The sequence below is a fragment of the Penicillium odoratum genome (genome assembly GCF_028828045.1).
Source record: "Penicillium odoratum strain IBT 22623 chromosome Unknown utg000002l_segment0_segment0, whole genome shotgun sequence".
NCBI lineage: Eukaryota > Fungi > Ascomycota > Eurotiomycetes > Eurotiales > Aspergillaceae > Penicillium > Penicillium odoratum.
This window is the reverse complement of record NW_026643144.1, coordinates 2,120,114-2,143,342: the sequence shown is the minus strand read 5'-3', so window position 1 is coordinate 2,143,342 and position 23,229 is coordinate 2,120,114. Positions and strand designations below refer to the sequence as shown.

General features: G+C 47.7%; 10 protein-coding genes across 10 annotated transcripts; 5 read left to right on the top strand and 5 right to left on the bottom strand.

Annotated features, from left to right (window-relative positions):
- Nucleotides 1-276: 276 nt before the first annotated feature.
- Nucleotides 277-2,125, top strand: N7520_002803 (Major facilitator superfamily domain general substrate transporter; the record flags this gene model as incomplete). Its single annotated transcript, XM_057136738.1, has 5 exons — nucleotides 277-765; nucleotides 829-1,008; nucleotides 1,076-1,425; nucleotides 1,474-1,619; nucleotides 1,680-2,125. 5 exons carry the CDS (start codon nucleotides 277-279, stop codon nucleotides 2,123-2,125), a joined length of 1,611 nt encoding a protein of 536 aa, XP_056999424.1.
- Nucleotides 2,126-3,635: 1,510 nt separating this feature from the next.
- Nucleotides 3,636-6,168, bottom strand: N7520_002802 (uncharacterized protein; the record flags this gene model as incomplete). The annotated part of the gene is made up of 2 exons (XM_057136737.1): nucleotides 3,636-5,591; nucleotides 5,641-6,168. 2 exons carry the CDS (start codon nucleotides 6,166-6,168, stop codon nucleotides 3,636-3,638), a joined length of 2,484 nt encoding a protein of 827 aa, XP_056999423.1.
- Nucleotides 6,169-6,570: 402 nt separating this feature from the next.
- N7520_002801 (NAD(P)-dependent oxidoreductase) lies at nucleotides 6,571-7,302 on the top strand (the record flags this gene model as incomplete). The annotated part of the gene is made up of 1 exon (XM_057136736.1): nucleotides 6,571-7,302. One exon carries the CDS (start codon nucleotides 6,571-6,573, stop codon nucleotides 7,300-7,302), a length of 732 nt encoding a protein of 243 aa, XP_056999422.1.
- Nucleotides 7,303-8,161: 859 nt separating this feature from the next.
- N7520_002800 (SCO family protein) lies at nucleotides 8,162-9,207 on the top strand (the record flags this gene model as incomplete). The annotated part of the gene is made up of 3 exons (XM_057136735.1): nucleotides 8,162-8,638; nucleotides 8,704-9,028; nucleotides 9,086-9,207. The coding sequence occupies 3 exons, from the start codon at nucleotides 8,162-8,164 to the stop codon at nucleotides 9,205-9,207; spliced, it is 924 nt and encodes a 307-aa protein (XP_056999421.1).
- A 271-nt stretch (nucleotides 9,208-9,478) lies between these two features.
- N7520_002799 (molybdopterin synthase catalytic subunit) lies at nucleotides 9,479-10,015 on the bottom strand (the record flags this gene model as incomplete). The annotated part of the gene is made up of 1 exon (XM_057136734.1): nucleotides 9,479-10,015. One exon carries the CDS (start codon nucleotides 10,013-10,015, stop codon nucleotides 9,479-9,481), a length of 537 nt encoding a protein of 178 aa, XP_056999420.1.
- Nucleotides 10,016-10,318: 303 nt separating this feature from the next.
- N7520_002798 (glycoside hydrolase family 13 protein) lies at nucleotides 10,319-12,183 on the bottom strand (the record flags this gene model as incomplete). Its single annotated transcript, XM_057136733.1, has 3 exons — nucleotides 10,319-10,841; nucleotides 10,896-11,655; nucleotides 11,712-12,183. 3 exons carry the CDS (start codon nucleotides 12,181-12,183, stop codon nucleotides 10,319-10,321), a joined length of 1,755 nt encoding a protein of 584 aa, XP_056999419.1.
- Nucleotides 12,184-12,959: 776 nt separating this feature from the next.
- On the top strand, nucleotides 12,960-15,508 carry N7520_002797 (putative G-patch domain protein; the record flags this gene model as incomplete). Its single annotated transcript, XM_057136732.1, has 7 exons — nucleotides 12,960-13,101; nucleotides 13,208-13,485; nucleotides 13,578-13,653; nucleotides 13,714-13,904; nucleotides 13,957-14,017; nucleotides 14,067-14,413; nucleotides 14,471-15,508. 7 exons carry the CDS (start codon nucleotides 12,960-12,962, stop codon nucleotides 15,506-15,508), a joined length of 2,133 nt encoding a protein of 710 aa, XP_056999418.1.
- Nucleotides 15,509-15,764: 256 nt separating this feature from the next.
- N7520_002796 (uncharacterized protein) lies at nucleotides 15,765-16,361 on the bottom strand (the record flags this gene model as incomplete). Its single annotated transcript, XM_057136731.1, has 1 exon — nucleotides 15,765-16,361. One exon carries the CDS (start codon nucleotides 16,359-16,361, stop codon nucleotides 15,765-15,767), a length of 597 nt encoding a protein of 198 aa, XP_056999417.1.
- A 797-nt stretch (nucleotides 16,362-17,158) lies between these two features.
- On the top strand, nucleotides 17,159-18,465 carry N7520_002795 (uncharacterized protein; the record flags this gene model as incomplete). Its single annotated transcript, XM_057136730.1, has 3 exons — nucleotides 17,159-17,473; nucleotides 17,525-17,668; nucleotides 17,719-18,465. 3 exons carry the CDS (start codon nucleotides 17,159-17,161, stop codon nucleotides 18,463-18,465), a joined length of 1,206 nt encoding a protein of 401 aa, XP_056999416.1.
- Nucleotides 18,466-19,018: 553 nt separating this feature from the next.
- Nucleotides 19,019-21,566, bottom strand: N7520_002794 (DUF3433 domain-containing protein; the record flags this gene model as incomplete). Its single annotated transcript, XM_057136729.1, has 2 exons — nucleotides 19,019-21,420; nucleotides 21,518-21,566. The coding sequence occupies 2 exons, from the start codon at nucleotides 21,564-21,566 to the stop codon at nucleotides 19,019-19,021; spliced, it is 2,451 nt and encodes an 816-aa protein (XP_056999415.1).
- Nucleotides 21,567-23,229: the final 1,663 nt, after the last annotated feature.

The following is a 23,229-nucleotide window of genomic DNA, read 5'->3' as shown; positions in this document are numbered from 1 at the left end:
CATAAGCTGATGCGGGTTGCCACAGTAGGAAGTACCGCGGGGTCCCCTAAGCCATGAGTTCGCCATTTCTTTAATCACTGTTCTCACTTCAAAGCTTTCGAGTAGTGTGCTCTTGTTGACCAAAATTCCTTTTATCCAAGGCAATATTTGTCTCTTTACCCCACGATAAGCAAAAGCACGCCAAACTTCAAACAAGAGATTCAATGCTACTAAAATCATCAACAATCTAACCCGATGAAAGATCTGTCTCCATTACCCTGCGACCAAGCCCAAAAAATGACTCCAGAAACTACCAACCCAAAAGCTCCCCCAAGAGGGTCCTACATGGAGAATTCCGATCTCCACGATCAAACTCAACGCCTCTCCTTCCCACGCCTAATCGCAGCCTATCTTTGCCTCTGCGCCTGCTATTTCATATCCTATCTTGACATGAATTCAACCACGACAGCTCTCCCAACTATTTCAGCAGCCCTTTCAGCAGGAACGACAATTACCTGGGCAGGAACTGCCTTTCTACTCGGACAGACAATCTTCCAACCACTATATGGTCGCATATCTGACATCGCTGGTCGCAAACCCGTACTACTCGCATCTGTGGGATGTATCTTTGTGGGCGATCTTCTTTCCGGCTGGGCGCGGAGTGCTCTATGGCTATATATCACGCGTGCACTGAGTGGGATTGGAGCCGGTGGGATTAGTTCGCTGGTTGCCATTATTGTTAGTGATTTGGTCAGCTTGAAGGAGCGTGGGAAGTATCAGGGTATGGTGAGTATTTCACTTGGTTTAGGTGCCCTGACAGGGCCATTTGTTGCTGCTAGTCTTGTACAGAGGGATGAGGATGGCTGGAGGTGGGTGTTTTGGGTTCCTTCTATTCTTGCCTTGGTGTGTGCGGTAGTGCTTGTCTTTGTCTTGCCTTTGAAGCCAGTGGTTGGTAGCTGGCGGGAAAAGGTGAAGAAAATCGATTGGTTTGGGGTTTGTGCTTCTGTTACGGGGATTGTTCTGTTGCTGGTATGATTCCATGATTTGATTGGCAATTCTCATTTACTTGTCTACGACTGATTATCGGCTCGGACAGATTCCAATTAACTCCGGTGGGAGTATCTGGTCCTGGCACAGTGCTTTGATCATTGCGCTCCTCACCCTTGGCGGGGTATTTCTTGTTTTATTTGTCTTCAACGAGGGTCTAGTTGCAAAGATCCCACTCATGCCATTACGTCTATTCCAAAAACGATCTCTAACCATCATGTTGGTTTCTGGTGCACTCCACGACTATGCCTGGCAGGCAACACAGTATTTCATGCCGCTCTACTTTCAGAAAATTCGCGGTTATTCCCCTCTGGAGAGTGCCACCTTGACTTTACCTTACGTGTTGGCGCAAAGTCTTGCTGGTGCCGCGTCTGGGCCTTTGATGAGTCGATCTGCTAGGTATCAGATATATTTCCTATTCCATACTGTACTAACCTGAAAACTTAGATATGCACCGGTCCTGCGAGCAGGATTTCTTCTTTGGACACTCGGAGCAGGTCTGAATCTTTTATTTACCCGACATACTCACGTCGCAATCTATGTTGTGGTCCTTGCGATTGAAGGTGCTGGGGTCGGCTTCGTTCATCAACCGGGTAACCTCTTCTTGTGACTATTTTCGACAACCCCAAGTTTGCTCACCATATTACACTAAGGACTTGTGGCCGTGCAGGCTCTCTCCAGACCAGAGGATCGTGCAGTTGCGACTTCCACTCGGAATTTGTTGCGTTCTCTGGGATCTGTCTTCGGCGTTGCCATTTCCACTGTGGTACAGAACACAGTCATACAATGGGGTTTGCGCGATGCCGTTCCTTCGGACCTTCTGTCAGAAGTGCTGGATGGAAACTGGACTATCAGCGACGCAAGCACCGAGGAATACCGCTCTCAGATTCTCGATGCGAAAATGAAAGGGTTTCGAGTTGTCTTTATCATACTCATTCCTCTGATGTGTCTCTGCTTTATCGGTAATTTCTTTGTTGCCGATACAGTGCTGAAAGGTGATGTGAAGGAGAAGGACCAGGAGAAAAGGACGACCTTAGGTGGTAGAATATTAGAGAATCCAAGTACGAATGGAAACCCCGAGAAACACACAGAGGTTTAAAGATTGAATAGTTATATCGAGTGTCAAGAATCGGTTTACACATGAACCTTCCACAGACCTGCAAACGTCGTTCTCCATCCTCATACTATTCCTTTCAATCTCACAACTCGTCCAGAGTCTTTTCATGAGAACATATGAATCTTGTCTTGAGTTGACCAGTGGCTGTCCAAATTTGGATAAAGCCATTCTTATCGGCGTCAGCGAATTTCGTCTTTCCCGCTAGCAAAGGCTTCAATCCTTTTAAACCCTCAGATGCTCATAGTCATGCTGTTCATTGATCAGACGACGGATTCGAAGCATGAGCGGACCTTTTGTTTTCTGTTCATTTTCATTTTCGTATTCTTTGGTATAAATAATATCCTGCATATCAGTGGTTTGTTTTTGGAGACAGGTAAAAAACGAGATGTGGGACCGGGTCCAAGAGAAAGTAGTGGTATATAACAGGAAATACCGTAGGTATAATGTGAGTTTATATATGCTCCTACCTGCCCCAGGCAGTCTTATTTGATTCATGCACATCATTCACGAGTAGGTAGCATTAACATCAATTTTTGAAAAGACACACCACTGGAAGCTTCTGAGAGCTCTCAAACACACTGCTCTCCTTAAATTGAATGTTCACTGTCTCTCTATGCTCCTCTTCTCATTTTGCATACTTTTTTACGTTCCCTGTCGTCTGCCCTGTTCGTTCCATTAGCCAGTTGCTATCTTGCCCCGTCGAGGCTGAACACCCTCGAAGGAAAAGAAGGTATAGACAAAAGCACGCAGGCTTTGGGGTAAAATATTGTGACTTATTGCTTGGGCTTATGAGCGAGAAGAATTTGCCTTTTAATTAAATAATTGCATTTTTTACTAACATCCGTTTCGCCCAACAGTTGATCATGCTTGCAGGATAACATTGCTTACTCCTGAATCGTTCATCAACTGACTATGGATTCAAACAAATAAGCTCATCCGACCCTTTCCAACCTCTACCAGGGCCAATCTTGGAGATAATTCCATCTCAGTTGGACATCAGCCCCCTCCACGATCTGATTGGAGAACGGCCTACGAGAGCAACTGTCGACAATAGAGCATTTCCAGTGTCCACCACTGTTGGATCCCGAGGGGAAGTATAAAGCGTCAAAGTCGTCCGCGTGTTCAGTGAAATGAGGAACTCATTGTGGCTACCCTCAGCCATTACTATGAATAATCCGCTCAATGACAATGGGATGTCCCGGCACTGGGGTATTCCTTTGCATGCATCTTGGTGGGAGTCGCCAAGAAATGATATAAAGCCCTCCGTATGTCATGGATCTGGACTTAAGCTATAGGAGACAAATGGGGATGGAACTTTTGGGCTCCGTGCAAGGATGTCATGGTCACTCGATTGGACAGCTTTGTTATAATTATTGACAAGTGGACTGCCTTCTTTATTGTATTCAAGACGTCACAGTCCTTAATGCATGTTCAAATAAATGACGGAAGGGCCTAGTATTGAACATGTTCAAGATAAAGCCATGTCCTCATTTCAAGGTAGCTGTCCAGATGTCCCCATTTCATGTAGGCCAAAATTTAATTCCATCCCTTGCGCACTTTCAACCCAGTTGTACCAATCCACGTCACTCCCATCTAAATCCATGGCTGAGTTTGGGAATTCATCTGTCCACAGCCATGGAATGATGTTTCCACTGCTATCATGATCAGACTGGTGCTGCGGGATATCTCGAGCGACATCTTGTACTGGCTGGATATTTTCGCCCGGTAGAAACGGGTTTTCGAGGTTTCGTCTCAGCCAAGATAAACCTTGATCTGCCTGTGAGCCGTGGGAAACAGTGTCAGATGTGGTTTCCGTGTTGGAGTTCACGGTATTTCGCAACTGTACGGATGATCTAGACGGATAGGTAGCCTCCGTGGCATGCAACGTCATATCAGCTGTTGATATTAGGTATCGCCATCTTGCGATCAAGGCAGAGTTTTCGTCGGATTTATCGGAGAAGAAATCAGGGCTTGAAGGCTGTTTGATCTCTCTATCCAGCCTCTCAAGATTTTCCACGGCACTGGGATCCTCTCTGAGTCGGTTCAGCTCAGTCTCACGATGCTGCTGAGCTTTGATCCGTAACTTCCGCAAGGGAACCCAAATACGAAGATCCTTGGTCATGTGGGATTGAGTCGGTATCAGCCAGACACTATGGAGAGCTGCCCAGGCTCTCTCAACGATGGGTGACCACTCGCGCCGGCAAATCTCAATCAGAATGTATACAATTGCGTGCCAATGGGTGTATGTTTGAAAGACCCATCGCCATTGCCGACAAGCCTGTTTGGCATTCAAAGCGTGATTATACTCGGCAACCTCAATCGCCGCGACCAGGAGCTTGTGCCTAAGCTCTTCGGTCAGCTTTTCGTTTGGAGATGCGAATAGGACGGGAACAAAGGCAAGGAGAGTCATTTTCGCCATCACAAGTCGAGTGATGACGACAGATGTCCAATACATGATGTTCGACTCCGCGTCGGTATAATATTGCAGGAAGCCATCCTGGAGATGCTGGTACATCTCATCTAGAAAACGGCTTTGCTCCTCTAAGCTGGTTGACTTGGAGCTTCGGGTCACCATTTGTTTTGAAAGATCGACGATTCTATAGTTGACTCGTGTGAAAGACATATCGGTTAGTCCATCATGCTCTTGTGGCATTTCTTTGGATTGCGGGCTGATGTCGGCATTGTTGATGTTGAGAGGCATTTTTGTATCGAAACTTCCCAAGGCGATCGTATAATCAGTCCCCTGGTCTTCGGAGGCTCTTACATCAATCATGCATAGCGCCCACCAGACTCTTCGACGCATCTCGATTGCAAAAGGGGATAGATGTCCAAAGTGAGAGCCGTCGCGCTGTAGACCAAGGGCAAGTGCCATGCGAATTACAATGCCCGTCATCATCCATATGTACCGAGGGCTATCGTGTCGTCGAGCGAGAAGAAGGAAGTTAGCGAGGGACTGTACCAGGACGAGGTCCGGTGCATTGAGGAAATCGGCCTTGGCTAGGGCGTATTCCAGACCAAGGCGATATTTGAGGTTCAAATCCTGCTTTGACACCCCAAAATTTATCAAGATTTCTTCTTCTTCCATTGAAGTTACAGCACCATAATATATGGAGAACATCAAGGCTTCGTTGGATGGAGTCAGCTTCGACATGTCACCCCGCAGCTCACTGACCATTTTGCTGGTACTAGGCATGTGTACAATCTGGGCAACAACGTTGACGTTTTCCGAGAACATATTAAGCAGAAAGGGTATTTGCGAGGGCAATGGATGAAATTCTTTAGTGTTGGGGGTGTAAGGATTTAAGTTGTGTCGAAATATGAATGCATGTCGGTCTGATGGCGTTCTTCCAAGCTCCTGTGTCGATGGAGTCTTCGAAGACTTCTCGTCATCCGAAGAATCATATGCTCCAGTGGCAAGATTGCCAGTTTCTGTCTTCAGTTCACCGATCTAGAGATCATGAGCAAATTTTCCATCAACATAGTTGTTGTCGACATACCTCATCATTAACCCATGACCAAAAGCCACTCCCAACATAGCGACTTCGGATAGCATCATTGAGAGCGAGTCTGCCGAATTGATTTGGCACGTTGCACGACCCTGAATAGGATGCAGTCCCCTGCGCACCAAGGTCATGGTCATGGGTGGAGCTCCCAGGGGAGTTGGATGACGCAGGAGGGGACTTGGCCGCTGCATGTGCCTGTTCCAACTGGCTAGTCAATTCTTTTACAAGACCTTCAAGGTGATGAAGCCTCTCCATGACTTCCCCGGTAACCGGGCGTTCAAGACGCCGGACCCATCTCGGCGGGCGATCTCCGGACGGATAAATGCAGGCAATATTGGCACGACGGCAATTTGAGCAAGGAGACAATTTGTCGCACCGAACCTTTCGGCTTCGGCAGGTCACGCAACTACGTGGATTCGGCACGCGTGGTGCGACTTTATGGTCTCTCGCGCGTTTCTCGGCGTCTGGGGCCGAGGCGACCGAGCTCCCTGCAGCCGCATCTGACTCACTAGGATGTGACATCTTTGGCCCCTAGGTATGGTCTATGGTCCCCGCTTTCTTCATAACATTCCGACTGGTTAATAATTAGATTCACAATTCGATCATCACCTTCCTGGGTTTAGGTTTTCTCGTTTTTCGAAGATGAACATTTCCGTGCCATAAGCAGCCTCATACCCGATCAGGTATAGTGTGGGTCTGGGCCCAAGATTGATGATTTTCAGCTTCTCATTGGACGCGAGAAAAGAGCGAGATCATCTCACCCAACTTACTTATACTTCGGGCGCCACTCGGCATGTCAGGAAAATGCATATAAAACCCTTGAATCCGGCCGTAGATTCCACACTCCACTAAGATCGATAACTCTACTCAATAAAACCTAATACAATTTTATCACTTCTCTCAAATCGCTAAACCTCCACCATCATGAGCTCCAACAAGACAGTTGCTTTCCTTGGCGGTACCGTTGGCGTCGGCCTGTCTGCGCTCAAGCACACACTTGCAGCTGGCCATCAATGTATAGCCCTTTGCCGCACTCCAGCCAAGCTCGCAGCCCTCATCCCACTTGAATCAACACCCAACCTCAAGATCATCGAAGGCAACGCGCATGATCTCAGTGCAGTCACTAACTGTATCCAAGCTGACGAAAATGGCGAAAGGATGGTCGACATAATCGTCTCCACCATCGGCAGCAGGCCCAAGGGTGGAATAGCTCCCGAAGATCCCGAATGCTGCAGAAAAGGCGCCGCTGTCATGGTCGAGGCCATCAACAATCTTCGAAACAAAGGAGCCACTGGAAACCCGCATATTATCACGTTCAGCACCACCGGTCTATCCAAGTTTGGACGTGATTACCCTTGGGTTCTTTGGCCGATCTACGGGTGGCTCCTTAAAGCTGCGCACGCAGACAAGGAGCTGATGGAGAAACGCTTCATGGAAAGTGGACAGCCATTCACAGTTGTGCGTGCAAGCTTGTTGAATGATGGCGCTACTAATAAGAGGGTCCGCGTTGGAATTGAGGACCCGAAGAATGGACGGGAGTCATTGGAAATTGGATACTTTATTTCCAGGGAGGATGCTGGAAAATGGACAGCAGAAAATCTGATCTTCAAGGAGGAAAAGAAGTATCTGAATAAAATTTTGATGATCACTACCTAAATTATTTTCAAATGTCGACTTTTCCGGGAATTCGGATGGCAAGGTCCATGTTTAGTACTAATGTCATGCTTTGCTCTATATAGTTTATATTTTAAAATCAATCGTTGTGGGCTTATGAATATATATCAAATATAATATCTCCATCATGACAAGAGCTGGTATCAGGGGTGGGATATCTGAATTTGCCTCTTCTTACCGAGTACTAGGAAGATACATTGTGAATAGCCTCTGTTTCACCCATACATGTAGTTACTCCACCCCACAATCGATTTAAGATAAAACCGACTGCATATTATGATCTAGCGAATAAATATTGTAACTAAAATTATTAAAAAAAAAACAGAACATCCAACGCAGAGGGACTTCTCCTGCAGCTTTGATGGCTGCTCTTTGAAGCGTCTGCTCTGGGTCAGTGTTTCCCGGTACTAATCGACAACCGCATACAAGTTGCGTGGGATAGCTTTTTTGGTTACATACAGTGCCTGCTGGTGGGATTATTTACCACTTAACCACGCGGATGTCAATAGTTAATCCTATCCCCGTAAAGGCGGTTTTAACCCAACATTATATTTTGTACTATCTAGGGCCACTCTGCTCCTTCTGCATGGAAAATAGACCAATTATTTAACTACATATATACTCGTGGTAAATTCTTATTCCTTTTAGTGAACATTGAACGATAAAACAGACTCTTGTTGCTCTCTGCGGTGGGTTATGATATACTTCATTTGTGCCTGAATGCCTCAGGCACAAAGCTATTCCCAATCAGGAACTGATCTGACTATTCTCAAGTTCACATCCGCAGCGGACCATTTGATCTTCCCCGACAAAACACCAACCTCAGAACCACCTCACAACCATGCCCCCTTCAAAGCTGGCGACCGGCTTATTCAGCCAGGCAAGCCGTAACCTGGCCGCCATTGAGCCTATCCGATCCCAAAACATCCTCTCCAGCCTTCGAATCACCACCCAATCGCAATGCCGCGCCTACACCCAGGCGCAACGGCCCCGATGCATGAACATCCCAACCATGCTCTCCACCCGGAATAGCACCAATTTCTCGACAACTGCATTCCGAGCTCGTGGCAAGACTATGGGCCAGATCAAGCAGCGCAATTCCACCGGTCCGTTCTCATGGAAGGCGGCTCTTCTGTTTGTCCTCACCGGTGCGGGTATGGTGATTTATTTCCGGGTGGAGAAGGCACGGCTAGAGCGGAAGCGTATTGCTGAGATGAGCAAGGGTGTTGGCAAACCCAAGGTTGGCGGTCCGTTTGTGCTGAAGGATTTGGATGGGAAGGAGTTTACCGCGGAGGATCTGAAGGGGAAATACAGCTTTGTGAGTAGATGGACATGGATGGACCACTAGCTGGGATGTGCGATGCTCATTACTTTCTGTTATAGGTCTATTTTGGCTTCACCCACTGCCCTGATATCTGTCCCGATGAGCTGGACAAGATGGCTGAGATCATTGACAAGGTCAAGGAGGCTACTAAGGATGACAAGCTCTTCTTGCCCGTCTTCATTACCTGTGACCCTGCCCGTGATACCCCCGAGGTTCTGCGTGCTTACCTCCAGGAGTTCCACCCCGACATTATTGGCTTGACTGGTACCTATGAACAGGTCAAGAATGTCTGCAAGCAGTACCGTGTGTACTTCAGCACTCCCAGAGATGCCAAGGCTGGCGAGGACTACTTGGTTGACCACAGCATCTACTTCTACCTGATGGGTAAGTTCGGGACCTTACAAGTATGAGTCAATGTACAATATACTAACTCTCCGCTAGATCCTGACAACGACTTTGTCGAGTGCATTGGCCGACAGGATACCCCCGAATCCGCATCCAAGGTTATCCTGGAGCACATCAACGACTGGAAGCGCGAGGGTCGGCCATTGAAGACTGAGTAATAGTGTTGTGTACGAAAAATGTATTATACTGTCAAATCTAAATACCCTGCTCAACGTATCCATCGAGTGCTGTTATACTAAACTCGCAGTTGACAAATACTAGGAAGTGATTTTGATAAGGTTAGACATTTAGACGCTTCGGAGCTTCGACACTTGTTTGTCCATAAAATAATATACAGCACCAGTCTCAGCGCATTCCAGCAATACCCTTACGCTTTTCAGAAGTCCCCAGCTGTCCAAGTCCAATGCATAATGAACACAAACAAGCCCATCATGAACTTCCAGAAACTAACTTCCCCTCCGCATCCCGATCAGCATTAGCCCTCCACTCCATCCCCCCATCAACAAACTCCTCCCTCTTCCAAATCTCCGCTCTCTCCTTACAATTCTCAAGCACCTCCTCCCCACCCCTCCAAGCCGCTCCCCGATGTCCCGCACTGACCGCGATAGCAATCGAAGCCTCTCCAATAGGTACGATCCCCATGCGATGCGCGATGCTCACACCAATCAGTCCATGTCGCTCGATGGCAGCCTCGGCGATATCCGTAAGCGTTTTTAACGCTAGGGGTGGGTAACAAGTGTAACTAAGTTGTGAAACAGGGCGGCCCTCGAATGTGTCACGTGTTGTACCGAGGAATAGTATGTTTGCGCCGGCTGCCGGGGAGGAAGTTTGTGCGAGGTAGATGTTTGCATCGAGTGGGGTGTAGGTCAGTGTTAGGTGGATGTTTTTTGTTGGGTTGTGGGTGCGGGGGTAGGTATTCGGATCCAAATGGGCTGGGAGGGGGGATTGGGGTTGTGAGGTTGTCATTTTCTATGGGTTGGTTTGTGTCAGGTTTTTAGCGGGCGTTAGGGATTGAGGCACGGTTTGGAATGATACCCAAGTGATGTTGTGTTTCTCTGTGGAATCATTGAGGCTTATCGGGTGCGGGGAACGGTGGATAAGTGAGCTCCGATAGTGGCGGAGGGCACCGAGATTGGTTTTTTTGTGGATTCAGTGGATTCAAGGTTGGTTTGTGATTTATATACTTGAAGCTGGATTGTCTCTAAAACCTGAAATTATCTTTTCAAGTGGTCTTTCTATGTATGTCTGAGTCCCTTGATTGTATCAATTTCACACCAGGAAGACAACAGCCTCGAATGGCCGCAGCGACCATTTCCCGCCAGTGAAGTGATGGGTAGCCTCGGCTGTATCATAGTTATCCAAGAGTACAGCCTTGACGCCGTCAATGCCATTGCTTGTAGCGTCCCAATCAATGGTTTCCTCAGTCCAATTGCACACAACCAAAGCCTTGTCATCTCCATACTGTCTGGTGTAGGCAAAGACCTCTTGATTCGGCTGGTCGATAAGCACCCAGTCACCATAAACAAAGACATCGAGAAACTTCTTGCGAAGTCCCAGAACCTTGCCCCAAAATTGGTAAGGCGAGTTGGGGTCATTTACTTGTGCCTCGGCATTGATAGTCGTGAAATTGGGGTTGACGGACATCCAAGGCTGGACATTAGGACCGGTAAAACCACCGTTTGGAGCAGAGGACCATTGAACGGGAGTTCGGCCGTTGTCACGAGATTTCTTCTGATACTCTACAAGAGCACTGATCCTGGCTGAACTGCCATCGGGCTGTTCTTTTATAACCCTGCAGAAAATTAGATCTCAAAACGAACGCAAAAAGGACCATGAAAGACATTACCTTTCCCAGTGGTTGAGACAGTCAATATCCTTGTAGCTTTCAATGCTCCATGATTTGGGAACATTGCCCATTGCTAGCTCTTGTCCCTGATACACGAAGGGTGTGCCAGATTGCAGTGCCAAAGCAATGGCCAGCATCTTAGACGCAACGAAACGTTTCTCCTCGCTGGCATTCACATAGCGATCAACACACCGAGGCTGGTCGTGATTTTCCCAGTAAAGGGCATTCCAGCCATCGTTGGCATACATGAATGTTTGCCATCGCTGGAAGAAATCTTTCAGGTCCGTAAGCTTCCAGCTACCAGGCTCAAACTTGTCATATGTGCCATGGTCGATATCCACATGCTCGAAATTGAAGATCATGTTAATCTCGTGGCGGTCAAACTGGACAGCTTTGAGAACTTCCTCCTCGTCCTTGACAAATGGCATCTCGCCCACGCTGAAGGCATCATATTCTTGAAGGATCTTCCCCAGTCCCTGGAGATACTCGTGTAGTCGGGGTCCATTTGCGTACCATCTATCACCCCATTGCCACAGCGTACGGGGGTCCTTGATAGGTGCGTCGAGGAAGCGCTGGTCTTTGCTGATGAAGTTGATCACATCCATCCGGAAGCCATCGCAGCCCTTATCCAACCAGAATCTCATAATATCATGTACCGCATCGCGAACGGGTGGGTGTTCCCAGTTCAGATCTGGTTGTTCTGTCGCATACAGGTGGAGGTAGTACTCCTGGGTGAGTTCATCCCACTGCCAAGCGCTCCCTAAATTTAAATCAGCACCAGTAAAATACTTTGTTCTCATTTGAAGAGAAGCATACCCTGGAAGTGCGATACCCAGTTGTTGGGAGGATGACGGTTCCCCTGCTCATCATATCGAGCAGGCTTCCAGACATACCAATTGCGATACTCATTATCTTTAGAGCTTCGCGATCGCTTGAACCATTCATGCTGGTCACTTGTATGATTCACGACCAAATCCATGAGAAGCTTCATTCCCCGATCATGGCAGCCTTTGATAAGCTTCTCGACGTCTGCGACCGTACCATACTCATCAGCAATGCTATAGTAATCGGCAATGTCATATCCCATATCCACTTGAGGGGATTTGTACGATGGGCATAGCCAGACAATATCGACACCGATGTTTTTGATATATTCAAGCTGGGAGATGATTCCAGGAATGTCTCCAATGCCGTCATCGTTAGAGTCTTTATAAGATGCGGGCCAGATCTGATAAACTGAACACTCTTTCCACCAAGCTCGGTGGTTTTGTGGCTTTGTGGTGGTCATGGTGGAGTCGATTAATCTGAGGCAGATATGTAAGTGTTTAAATTGGCGGGGGGTTCTCAGTTATATGTACGAGCATTACCAGGACTGATGCAAGTACCCACGCAGCTCCTCACCGCGGGGCAATGCGGAGAATCATCGGACTCTCTGTAGTTGATATGCCTTTGCCGATCCCTCAGATTTTGGTTGAAAACACCTTGACCCATATATAGTACCAAAGAAATTCACGTTCTGACTGCACTTGCTGTCGTGTCCAAATGATACGATGTAGTAAGTGGATCACCCCCACCGCTACTAGTGACGATGATGCATCACAGAGAGCTTTGACCTCACCACATATGCGTAGCTTTTAAACAAATGGAAGTTATGCAACTTTCTTATCCTTATCATATGATATCATATTGCCTTTCACCTTGATCAGTAGTTTATAGACTTGAGTAAACATTTGTGTATAATCAACAACTATAGCTAGTGGGCTGCGTAACGAAGCTTGAGTGAAAAGTGCGACATAACCTATGTGACATTTCTCTACATTGTATTTTACCATAAATACCAGAGTCTAATACTATCTTAAAGGACTGAAATCAAGTTTTACCACTTCAATGAAAATTAAGACATCAACTACAGCCATTATGACTTGAATGATCAGGTTAGTTCAGTTCATAGTTAGGGCGGTGTACGGTTCTGCCGGATGCTATCGCAAACAGCAGTGAGCTCCGAACCTTTGGAACTCCGTTAACTGTTCCGTATCATTCCTACCTCCTCCATGATTTTACGTTATGGCGCATCCATACAGAGACGATAACAGAGGCTATCTTGGCCCACGGGACAGAAGCCATATACCTCGTGATGGACACGATGAACTGGATGAACGAGACGGTCGTATGTATGACGACTACTCGCGCTCACGATCGCCTGGCGGTATACACACCTCCCAAATACCACTTGAGTTCCGGAACCCTATAGAACGTTTTTTGTTTTTGATGAAAGATGACTGATAACATTCGTTCGCCTCTTTGCTCAAAAGATCAATCTCGCAACCACCAACCTGAAATTCCCGACAACCAAGACACAATGGGTAAACACACATTCAACAGAGAGAAAGGCCAGCGTAGGTCACGGTCACCTCCACGACGAGGGAGGAACTCATATCGAGATCGAGACCGGGAAGGCTACCAGTCGCCTGGGTACAGTGGCAACCGGAGCTTTAGTCGCAGCCGTAGCCGACATGGCCAGCCTCAGTATGGCCAAGAGAGCCTTGATATCATGATGGAGGGCTTCCCTGCCGACATGACAGAAGAAGACGTGAGTTATCACTGCAACATTCGCTAGGCCAGCTCCCTTCTGACTACCTTGGTGGAATTTACGAAACTGACTGTTAGTCCGGACTCGAATAGGTTGCGACCGAGCTTCGCCAGGCATACCGCATTCCTCAGCTTAGCGATATTCGAATCATTCGGGATCGAGAGACGAGTGGGTGATACAATTGAACCGTCAATTTCCTGCTAAATGCTCATGGATGTGATTGTACAGAGGCCTCTAGGCAGCTTGGCTTTCTTCGATTTCACAACATCGAAGATGCCCGGGAGTTTTTAGAGCGAAACTTTCCACACATCTATCTCTACGGACCTACTGCCGAAAAGAGCACCAAAGTTCGTATTGCATACAGCCACGGCAAAGAAGAGAGAGTTCGTTCAAGTGAAGGTGACTGGACTTGCAGAATGGTAAGCTCCATGCCCTATAAGCTAAAGCATTAATTAACATTCTTTTTTCTAGTGTATGGCTGTCACCTATGCCAAACGCTTCAGATGTTACCGGTGCAATGCTCCTCGGCCAGGTTCGTCTATTGTACCCTCTTTGCCACGTATAAATTTAACCCTTCCCAGAAATCCCGCCTCCCGGTGCTCCTGGGGTACCTACAACAAGATCTGTGAATACCGGTGACAATGACGCAGCTTCTGACAATCAGCCGTCTCAATTTCTGCTTTTTCGAGGCCTGGAATCTTCGGTCACCGAAGAAATCTTTGCAAAAGGTGTTGCGAAACTGTACAGGCCAGGATCTGGAAATGATGGCAGCTCTGGGAACCAAAAGAAAGGAGCAAAGGTCATCTCAACAACTGGTGATGCTAACCTAGGTGCTCGTGAAGGCACTATTCGACGTGTCTTGCTCACTCGTGACCGCAAAACAAACGAAAGTTGGCGGTATGGCTTTGCTGAATTTGCAACCGTTATGGTACGTTGCCATGCCGATGTGGCATTGACTTACGCCGGTGCTGACAACTCTTTTCAGGACGCGCAAGCAGCCATCACCCGTTTGCATTCCTTCAACAAGTTCACTATCTCCTCTCGGCCGGTGATGGTTTCGTACATCCACGCAGGTGTCTTTGTACCAGTTCTGCACCCGACAGCCTCCACTCAGAAGTTCACATTCAGTCCCCTCAACAACTCGGCCTTGAAACTCATGTATTGGGATGATAACGCATACGTAACCGAACTCCAAGTTTCAGCTGAAGAGGCCGCACCGAGCCAAAACAAAACCGAGAAATCTACTGGGAATCAAGAGGGTTCTAAGGCAACCAAGGAGACCGAAAAGGCCAAGAAGCGAAAGGCCGAGCCTGTCGATATGGAAAAGGCAAAGAAGCTTGCCATGCCATCCCAACTTCAATTCTGGAGTAACCGTCACGCGGAGCTCCATGGGATTCCTCAAGAGGGTGATGGAGCCCTTCCTGATGAAGGCCCACAGCATGGCGGAATCCCTGAATCTGAAGGTCCACCTACCCAATCATACGCAGACCCGAATCGAAACTGCTGCTATCTCTGTATGACCATGTTCAAATCGGCAGCCGAAGTTAATCGACATGAGCGCCTTAGTGAGCTTCACCGGAAAAACCTCCAGGACGAAGCTTGCAAAACTCGCGCCATGGCGAAGTTGGTTAAACACGGAATCCTGCATCAAGCTTCCGCGGAATATCGGGATCGTGCGAGAGAACGCCGGAAGACTTACGGTCTGGCAAAGACTGGATTCTCACTCAAACCAGCCGCACCAAAGGAAAAGGAAGAGGCTCCGGTGCAGTCTAACTCCAAGGGTGCTTCTCTTCTCAGCAAGATGGGTTGGTCAGAAGGCTCTGGACTGGGCGCACAAGGAACAGGTGTTACGGCCCCAATCGCCACCGAGGTCTACGCACAGGGTGTCGGGCTGGGAGCACAAGGAAGCAAGCTGGGCGATGCAGTTGAGGAAGCAGGACGGAACACTCGGGGTCGCTACGATGAATTCCTGGAGAAGACCAGGGAGACTGCCCGTCAACGATATGATCAGATGAACAAGTGATGATCCATCGTGATTTTTCCGCAGATAGTTTTTAACAATATTGATAGTTTTCCATAGTGATATCCCAAAAACAATAGCCACATCTTCATATGATACAATTTTGTAAAGTCCATGTATCATTTGCAACGGGAACTCCATGCGACCAAGTATATGAGAAATTGTAGTGTACAAGAGTGGTATGGTATCGTATAAAAAAATTATGAGTAGAGTGTATCCAGACGTATGATGCAAGTCTTCCTTTCTCAGCCTGCGCACTTCAATCGCTCTTCTCGCTAGCGACCTGCTGCTGCTTCTTCGCTCGCTCCTGTTCCAACTGCTTCGTGAATCGATCACCAAGTAGACTGGTGACCCACTCAGTCACCTCCTCCTCAAGCTGTTCATCTGACTTTCCGGTCTCATCAATACCGTTCGACATTGCAACTCGCATAAACCGGCGCGCATCGTCAAGTCCATTGATATCGAGGGCATACATAGCCGCTCCGGTGGTCATCATACCGAACGAGAGAACATTGAGAGAGGCCAGACTGAGGGCCTCGAAGGCCTCGCCTGCACCATTGACTGGTGGTTGGTAGTATGTTGAGCTGGAATAGAACGGAGGTATGCATTCGATGCGTTTCCTGATGCTGGCGCGGCGTGTGACCCATACCGAAAGAGAGAAGAAGGCGACGCCGCCGAGGAGGAGAGTGAGGTTTCTGTTGCTGCGTTGTAGGGGTTGTTGAGCTAGTTGTGATGATTCGGACGGCGAGGGTGCTGATTGGAGGGGCTGTGTTTGATTTGTACTTTGGGGTGTTTCTTGAGGTTTCGGAACGTTGGAGTCGTTGGAGTTGGAGCCCCAGCCGAAGAGGGAGACCATTGCTGCAGATGCAAGGTTTTCGTCTGTGATTTCACGTTTACTCTTTCTGTTCTCAAATGCCCGTAGAGACAGCGACCGGATATTTGGAGAAAAGACGATAGTGACAGTTGAATTTGCGGAGGCGGAGCAATAATGCAGATCGGTCAGGTGACCTCGCGGCTTACGGACGAATTTATTCGGTCGAACTCCGGTTTGTTCATGACCTGCGTATATTGGTAATGAGTGTATAAGTGACAGCCTTGCCATTGGAAAAGGATCTTTATTCAGGGCGGAGACAGACTGCTGCTGGCATGGATCAGATTTGAATGTATACTCCGTACAGCCCCGCCTGATGCTGCTCACTAGCCAATTCGAACTAGCAGCGTCCGCCTCAAGCCACTATTCAATCTCCCGGGTTTGACATCATGGTTTATCAAGGAAAACCCAGCACTGGATGCAAAAATTGCCGAACACGGCGTATCAAGGTTGGTTCTCTAAGTACCATCTATGAATCATGGGCCTGATTCTCTTAGTGTGATGAAGCTCGGCCCCACTGCAAAGCATGTCTCAAGACAGGCCGATTATGTCCAGGTTATTTGCATCCATTTGATGTCGTGCTGAGAGACCATACCTCATCTTTCACCAAGAAATCAGTGGCATCTGCTGTGATCTCCAGTTCGAGAAGTAACTCTTGTTCAAGTAAAGACGGAGATGCAGGTTCAGAAGTATCGTCGACAAAATCGTTATCGCCCGCAGTGTCAGACAGATCCCATGGCTCTTGGCCTGTATACTTGCCACCTGCCGATCTCTATCAACCCATGGAAGACACCGTGATCCCTCTATTCTTCAATTCTTATCTTTACCTACCCAAGGATCCCCACATTCGCAATGGCTTCATGGAGATTTTACCTACGTTTTATTCCAATGCAAGCATTGGCTCCCATTTACATACCAGCACATTGGCCGTTGCCTACTTCACTGTCGCAGCGTGGACAGGCCAGGAGTCGTTACTTCGTGCTTCCCATCGATATTTCACTCAGGCGTTGCCGAAGATTAGGGAGACCTTACTGTCTAGCAATGACAATGAATATGGGAACCTTCTCATGTCTATTCTCATGCTGTCAATATATGAGGTATATGCTTGTGTCTTCGATTTGTGATTCCTTGGCTGACTCGATATCAAGGAATTTGTTGCCATGAAAGACTGGAAAAGGCCGGTAAAGGCCCATTTGAAAGGCGCCGTAGCACTGGTCAATAGTCGGAGACCTGAAAAGCTCCAAGATTCTTCATCATCATCCACTCTGCACAATGCCGTTCAAGCTCAAATTGTATGCTCTACCGATCCATGATCTATTATCCTTCTAACAAACTTCCATAGATAAAAACTACTCGTGGCCTGGAGACCCCAATGGTCCCAATACCAGAAACCTGGCCACTATCCCCTCCTAACACCACACCCTCTCCTCGCATGTTCCTTTCAACAGCAGCTTCAGAAATAGTGAGCCTGCGCCAATCATGGGAAAAACTAATATCCCAAGAACACAATGAGACCGATATCATATCACTCATCGACAGAGCAACAAAAATTGATCTCAATCTAGTCTCATGGACCTACCGGGTCCCAGAAAACTGGACTTTCGTTCCTGCAAGCATAATACCTCAATCTGTTCGCGATGCCGGGCTCTACCGTAATTATTGCGATTGCTACTCAGATATGTGGATAGCTTCCACATGGAACTCCTATCGTGATTGCCGGATCCTCGTGCAGAGCATCATGCTCAGCTGTCTCCGTCTCTTGCCCACTCATGATTCTGATGGGAGCAAATCAGCTGCTATACAATCAACGATCAACAAGATGGCTGATGAGGTTTGTGCATCCGTGCCATACTACTTGGGTAGTCAGGTCGAATGTGTACGCTTGCAGCAAGGTCTTATTGCGTATCCTTTCTCCGAGACAAGGCCCGTTACTTCTACGCACAAACAGTCTGCTCCTTTGATGGGCCCTTGGCATATTCTTCCGATTTTGCGAAATCTTCACTCATCGGACCTGCGCTTGCCACCGGAGCAAACCATTTGGGTAGAAAAGCAGGTGAATAGAGCTATGCTCATTTATTTCCAGCGATGAGGGTTCATGGTTCACAATGAATGGGCCTCCTGGTCTTCATCGCTCTCCCCCTTGGTGACCGCTTATAGACCGCTTATAGATGGATACTCGCCGTCATTTTATGAAAAGCTACATAAACTAATAATTATAATAATTCTTATCTCTTTTGATGACAACGTATCGACTGCTTTCATAAGGGCTTGCAAAAATAAACTTGTTGTCATGAATAAGCTTTCCTTCACACCGATAGAAGCCTTATTTAAAGAGGACACTGCTGAATCTAGGTCATAGCTGAATAGTCAATTCCAATTCTGCTCTAGGCCATTAATCTATCTTCGATGTGCATTGCTCAGAGACCGAGAAAACAAAACAAGTATGCAAATGCAAGAGCGCCAAATATGCTATAGAGCAACAACAAGAATAACCGAATAAACACGCTCAAACGTGGACATGAACCAATAGCAGCAAACCAAGGTAGACAAAAAGGAAATGCAACATAACACAAATTTTAAATCACTCGCTCATAAATATATGCAAATCGTAGCAACATAAGGGGCCAAATCAGTGAAAGAAATCATTTCATTGACCCAGTCGTAATTAACATATCAGTTCGGCCAGGTCTCGTAAATCGATCAATACCAAGATGCTCCTTTCCATCTCGACCAACATAGATACCAAATCCATACATCGGTCGTAGACGTTCAGACGGAGGAGCAACAATAAGTCGGGTAACGAGATCAGTCTTGCTTCGCGGCTCGCGAAGCAACTTATCCGCCAGAAGGGGTGATTGATAGAGAAAGCTCATCAGATCAGATAGGGTGGAAATATCATGTGGGAGATAGCGACGACGACCAGGCCACACCACCACAAAGGATACAGCGTATAGGGCACAGAATGCGATGAGGGTGTAGTAAGCCGGCATCACGGCTGAGATACGAACGTCATTGTCAGAGGGATACCAGAGTGCAATGAAGATACCACCTGCGAGTATTGGGATGGCGATGGAAACCAGGCTGATGAAGGATAACCAGGCGACTCTCCAGTGGCCGTTGATGATGGCTTGCATTGTAACTTGGATGGGGAGGGCGGAGGGGTAGGCGAGGAGGATGCTTTTGTCTGCTGAGGCACCGTTTGGGGCGGAGAGGTCGACGAATGGTTGGAGGGCGCGGAAGTATAGGTCGATTGGCTGTAAGGCGAGGAAGAGGAAGTTGCCGATGAGGCCAGGGATAAAGCTGTATAGGAAGTTTGAGGAGGAGAATGCACTGATTGATGGGAGGGTCGGGAGTTTGGGAGGGAAGCCGCCTTTAATTGCGTTGTTGACGAAGCTGACGGCGACGAAAGCGATGAATAGGGCGAAGACGATGGTGATCCAGGTAATCACGGAGCCTTGGCGAAGAAACCATGGTGTCCAGCGGTATCGGGCAGCAGGTGAGTATAGGTGGTGGTCACCTGAGTTGCCATTGTTCTCGAGGTCGAAGCGAACCTTGGTCATTCCTTGAGGTTGCCTATCTCGGCTTTTCTCTGTCTGATGTAGCGAGGGAGTGCGAATCGGTGCGTCCACTTCTCCAACACCGTAGAATATCTCGGGCTTCATGGACAGCTTCCAGTAGCCCAGGCGGAGGACTCGAGAGTCGAGAGTTTCCCGAACACTTGGAACGGTCTCTGAGTGCTCATAGTCATGGAGAATATTGGATCGTTGAATGATCGAGACAAGATCCGCAAGGCAAACTGGGTCCCACATCAAACCAGTCCAACCACGCACAAATCTTAGCAAGATCAGCAACAGACCGATAGTCAGAAGGCCGTAGGATGCAATCAGAGTCCAGCCCACACTTTGAACAGAAGTCCATCTCCATATACCTTGACCATCGATATTGTAGTACTTTGCTTGGAAAAGACAGCTGATAAGAGGGATGGAAAAGAAGTTCGACAACCAGATGGCAAACAACGCAAAACCAAAAAGAGGCTCGCCATATCGAAAGTGCGAAAAATCCGGAAGGACGAAGTTGCGGGGCAGAATGGGCAAACCCTGGAGCACATTTCCCTTCTTCCGGCCTGCAGCCATGATAGCAAAGGGCGCTATGCGATAAACTGCAGCCTGGATCACAAAAGACCAAAGGATAATAAGCGCAGCCAGAATCTGAGGAAGAAACTGCATAACAAAATACCGGCTCCCGCCCTTGCCATCATAATCCCAAATCCCCTTGTGTCGGTGGGACCACACATTGCAGAACGCTAGCCCGGCAATCATGAGACAACAGGATAAGATAGCCAAAAGCAAAGCCCATGATCGAAGTACCACGGGCAGGTAATCAAGAGCAGGGTACATGAGACTCTTCTCCGGGGGATCAACAGCCACAAATGACTCAGGGTCAATTGAGTCCGGTCTTTGTGGCAGAGCCTGGGGTGATGGCGACTTATACTTGGGCCGTTGAGGTGTTTCGGTGTATCTGATCGGGGTTCGAGTGCGAGTGAAATAGCCAAGGCTCTCATCCCAGACGAGACGATCAGCAGGGTACTCGTCTCTGTTCGTAGAGACAGAGTCTTGTCGGCCTACGCCATTCACCTCCTCGTCACGGGTAAGCTGGTTGAGTGCGAATTGGACATACGGTGTGTCATCTAACCCGGGTGTTGGTGCTGGGCCGGCATATTCGTCACTCCTTGGTACACGACGGACAGTCTCGTCAGATCTGGGGCTAATGCGAGCGATTCTGTCTTCTCCAAAACGAACGGTGCTCTCTGTTGGCGGACGAGGTGAGTCCTGGTTTTGAGCAAATTGCGCCTGGTAGTGCTCATTCATGGTAGCGTGCTCGGCCTCTGACGCTCGGGAAGATGGACGAGAATTCGGAGTGGCGTAGTGCATTGCAGTTACTTGACTATCTGGGCTTGCAGTGACTCGATCTGAGAAAGAATAATAATCGTCTGATGCAGCGACAGACTGTGCTGAATCTGTTCGGTAGACTTGAGGTTTGCTTGCTAGGAAATTGTCAGTACATATACCAATTTTAAGACCAGCACTCGAGGATTTCCCAAGTCCTCATATTTGAAATGGGACTCAACGGATTATTCGTACAGTTGACGTTTCGTAGACTAAAGTTTCGTGGACCGGGGAAATTCGACATGTCGGTCACGGCAATGATTCCACTCACAAAGAATTTAATCGAGAAGCATTCCACTGGATTCTCCAGTCAATGATGATCTGAAAAATCTCTGAAGGTGCAACTGAGTGGGTTTTTGTTTGGCTGTCAGTCTTGCGGTGGGCATCCCCCAGCCTCCCCAGCCACCACGCAATCTGAGCACCACAGACCAATGGGGAGGATTGAGACATAGGAGGTTGTCAAGCTAGAGAGATAATTCGATAAACAATAAATATTTGACAGTTCAAATTTAAAATTTAGGCAAGGTGATCTGCCTGACGTCGTGTATAGACTCGCGGCCCGATTCCCGGCGACCATAGATGAGCTGAAGCTTGACCTTGTATTCTCCCAAACTTGCTAATTATTCTTTACATTGAATTATTCGATGATTCAATTACTTAATTCTAGACTAATTGTTCAAATGACTTCATTTAAAAAGATTCCCAGTCTGAGCCAATCTTCCACGGTCGGAACAGCTCTGCGTGTGCTACCCAGAACTACAATATTAATTACCCAAGAAATAATTAATGCCCTAGAGTGTGGCCAAACGCAGGGTCTCACAAAATGATTGAATGATTGAATAATTGACAGGATGACCAAACTTCTAACATGTTCAATGTCAGGTGGATGTAATACAATGATCCTTCTCCCTTGCTGGCCGGCATGGCTGGGCCGCAATACCGATTACCTGCCTGGGATATGAAAACACGAGGCTGCCACATATATAGCTGGATAGGGAGGGTTTCTTGTAAGGTGAAAACTTGAGGTGAAAAAGAAGAAACATTCCTAGGTAAAGTGATTACTGTCTTCATTGGTCATCCCTGGGCATTGTCTTGAATACACTGGATTGTTCTATCTGGGGCTGAATTTGTATTATATGCCCAAGACTACATACGCAGCTACCTAATTCAAGACCACCCTGAAAACATTTGAAAGCTCACTGGGCGCAAACCGCCAGTCTACGCCATTACTTGGACTCTTATCTTTACTAAGGCTGACCGGGATTTGGAAGTTTTTGTCATCCAGTCTTCATTTCTATATATTCCAGATTCTCAGATTCTCTCAACTCCCGCCTATCTAGTCATCAAGAGACATCATCGTGTAATTGGGTGAATAGCTCGCCCATTATGTGATAGAACCCTGCCCAAGTCAGTGGCATTACTACCAACCCATTACTACCAACCACAGATAGGAAAGTGATCCGGACTTGCACATGTTCCCAGCTCCACCAATCCCAAACCGAACATAACGTTGTTGCGTGTTTGATTCCGATCCATGGCGTGGAATGTCATTCTTGAGAGCCATTTCCCATGATTGAATGATTGTCGTTCTCCCGGATAACAGGGAGTCTTCTTCATCGTGGGGCTTCTGGCTCTTCGCCCATGGCCATAATTTCCAGAGACATCGCATGGTGTCTTTGAGATTGGGTTCAGATTTATGCAAGGGGTATGACATATCCCCCTCGTTGGTGCTGGGGTCTCTGGTGAGTCTAGACAGACTGCAAGATCCTGAGCATCTTGCTTTGAAGTCTCGAGCTTTATAGCTTACAGACATCTGAACATTCCAAGCTTTGGGTTACACAATGTCGTATCACAAGCATACTTAGAATATATATGGTCGTTTGTTTCCTGCCTATTCGGTCCACCTA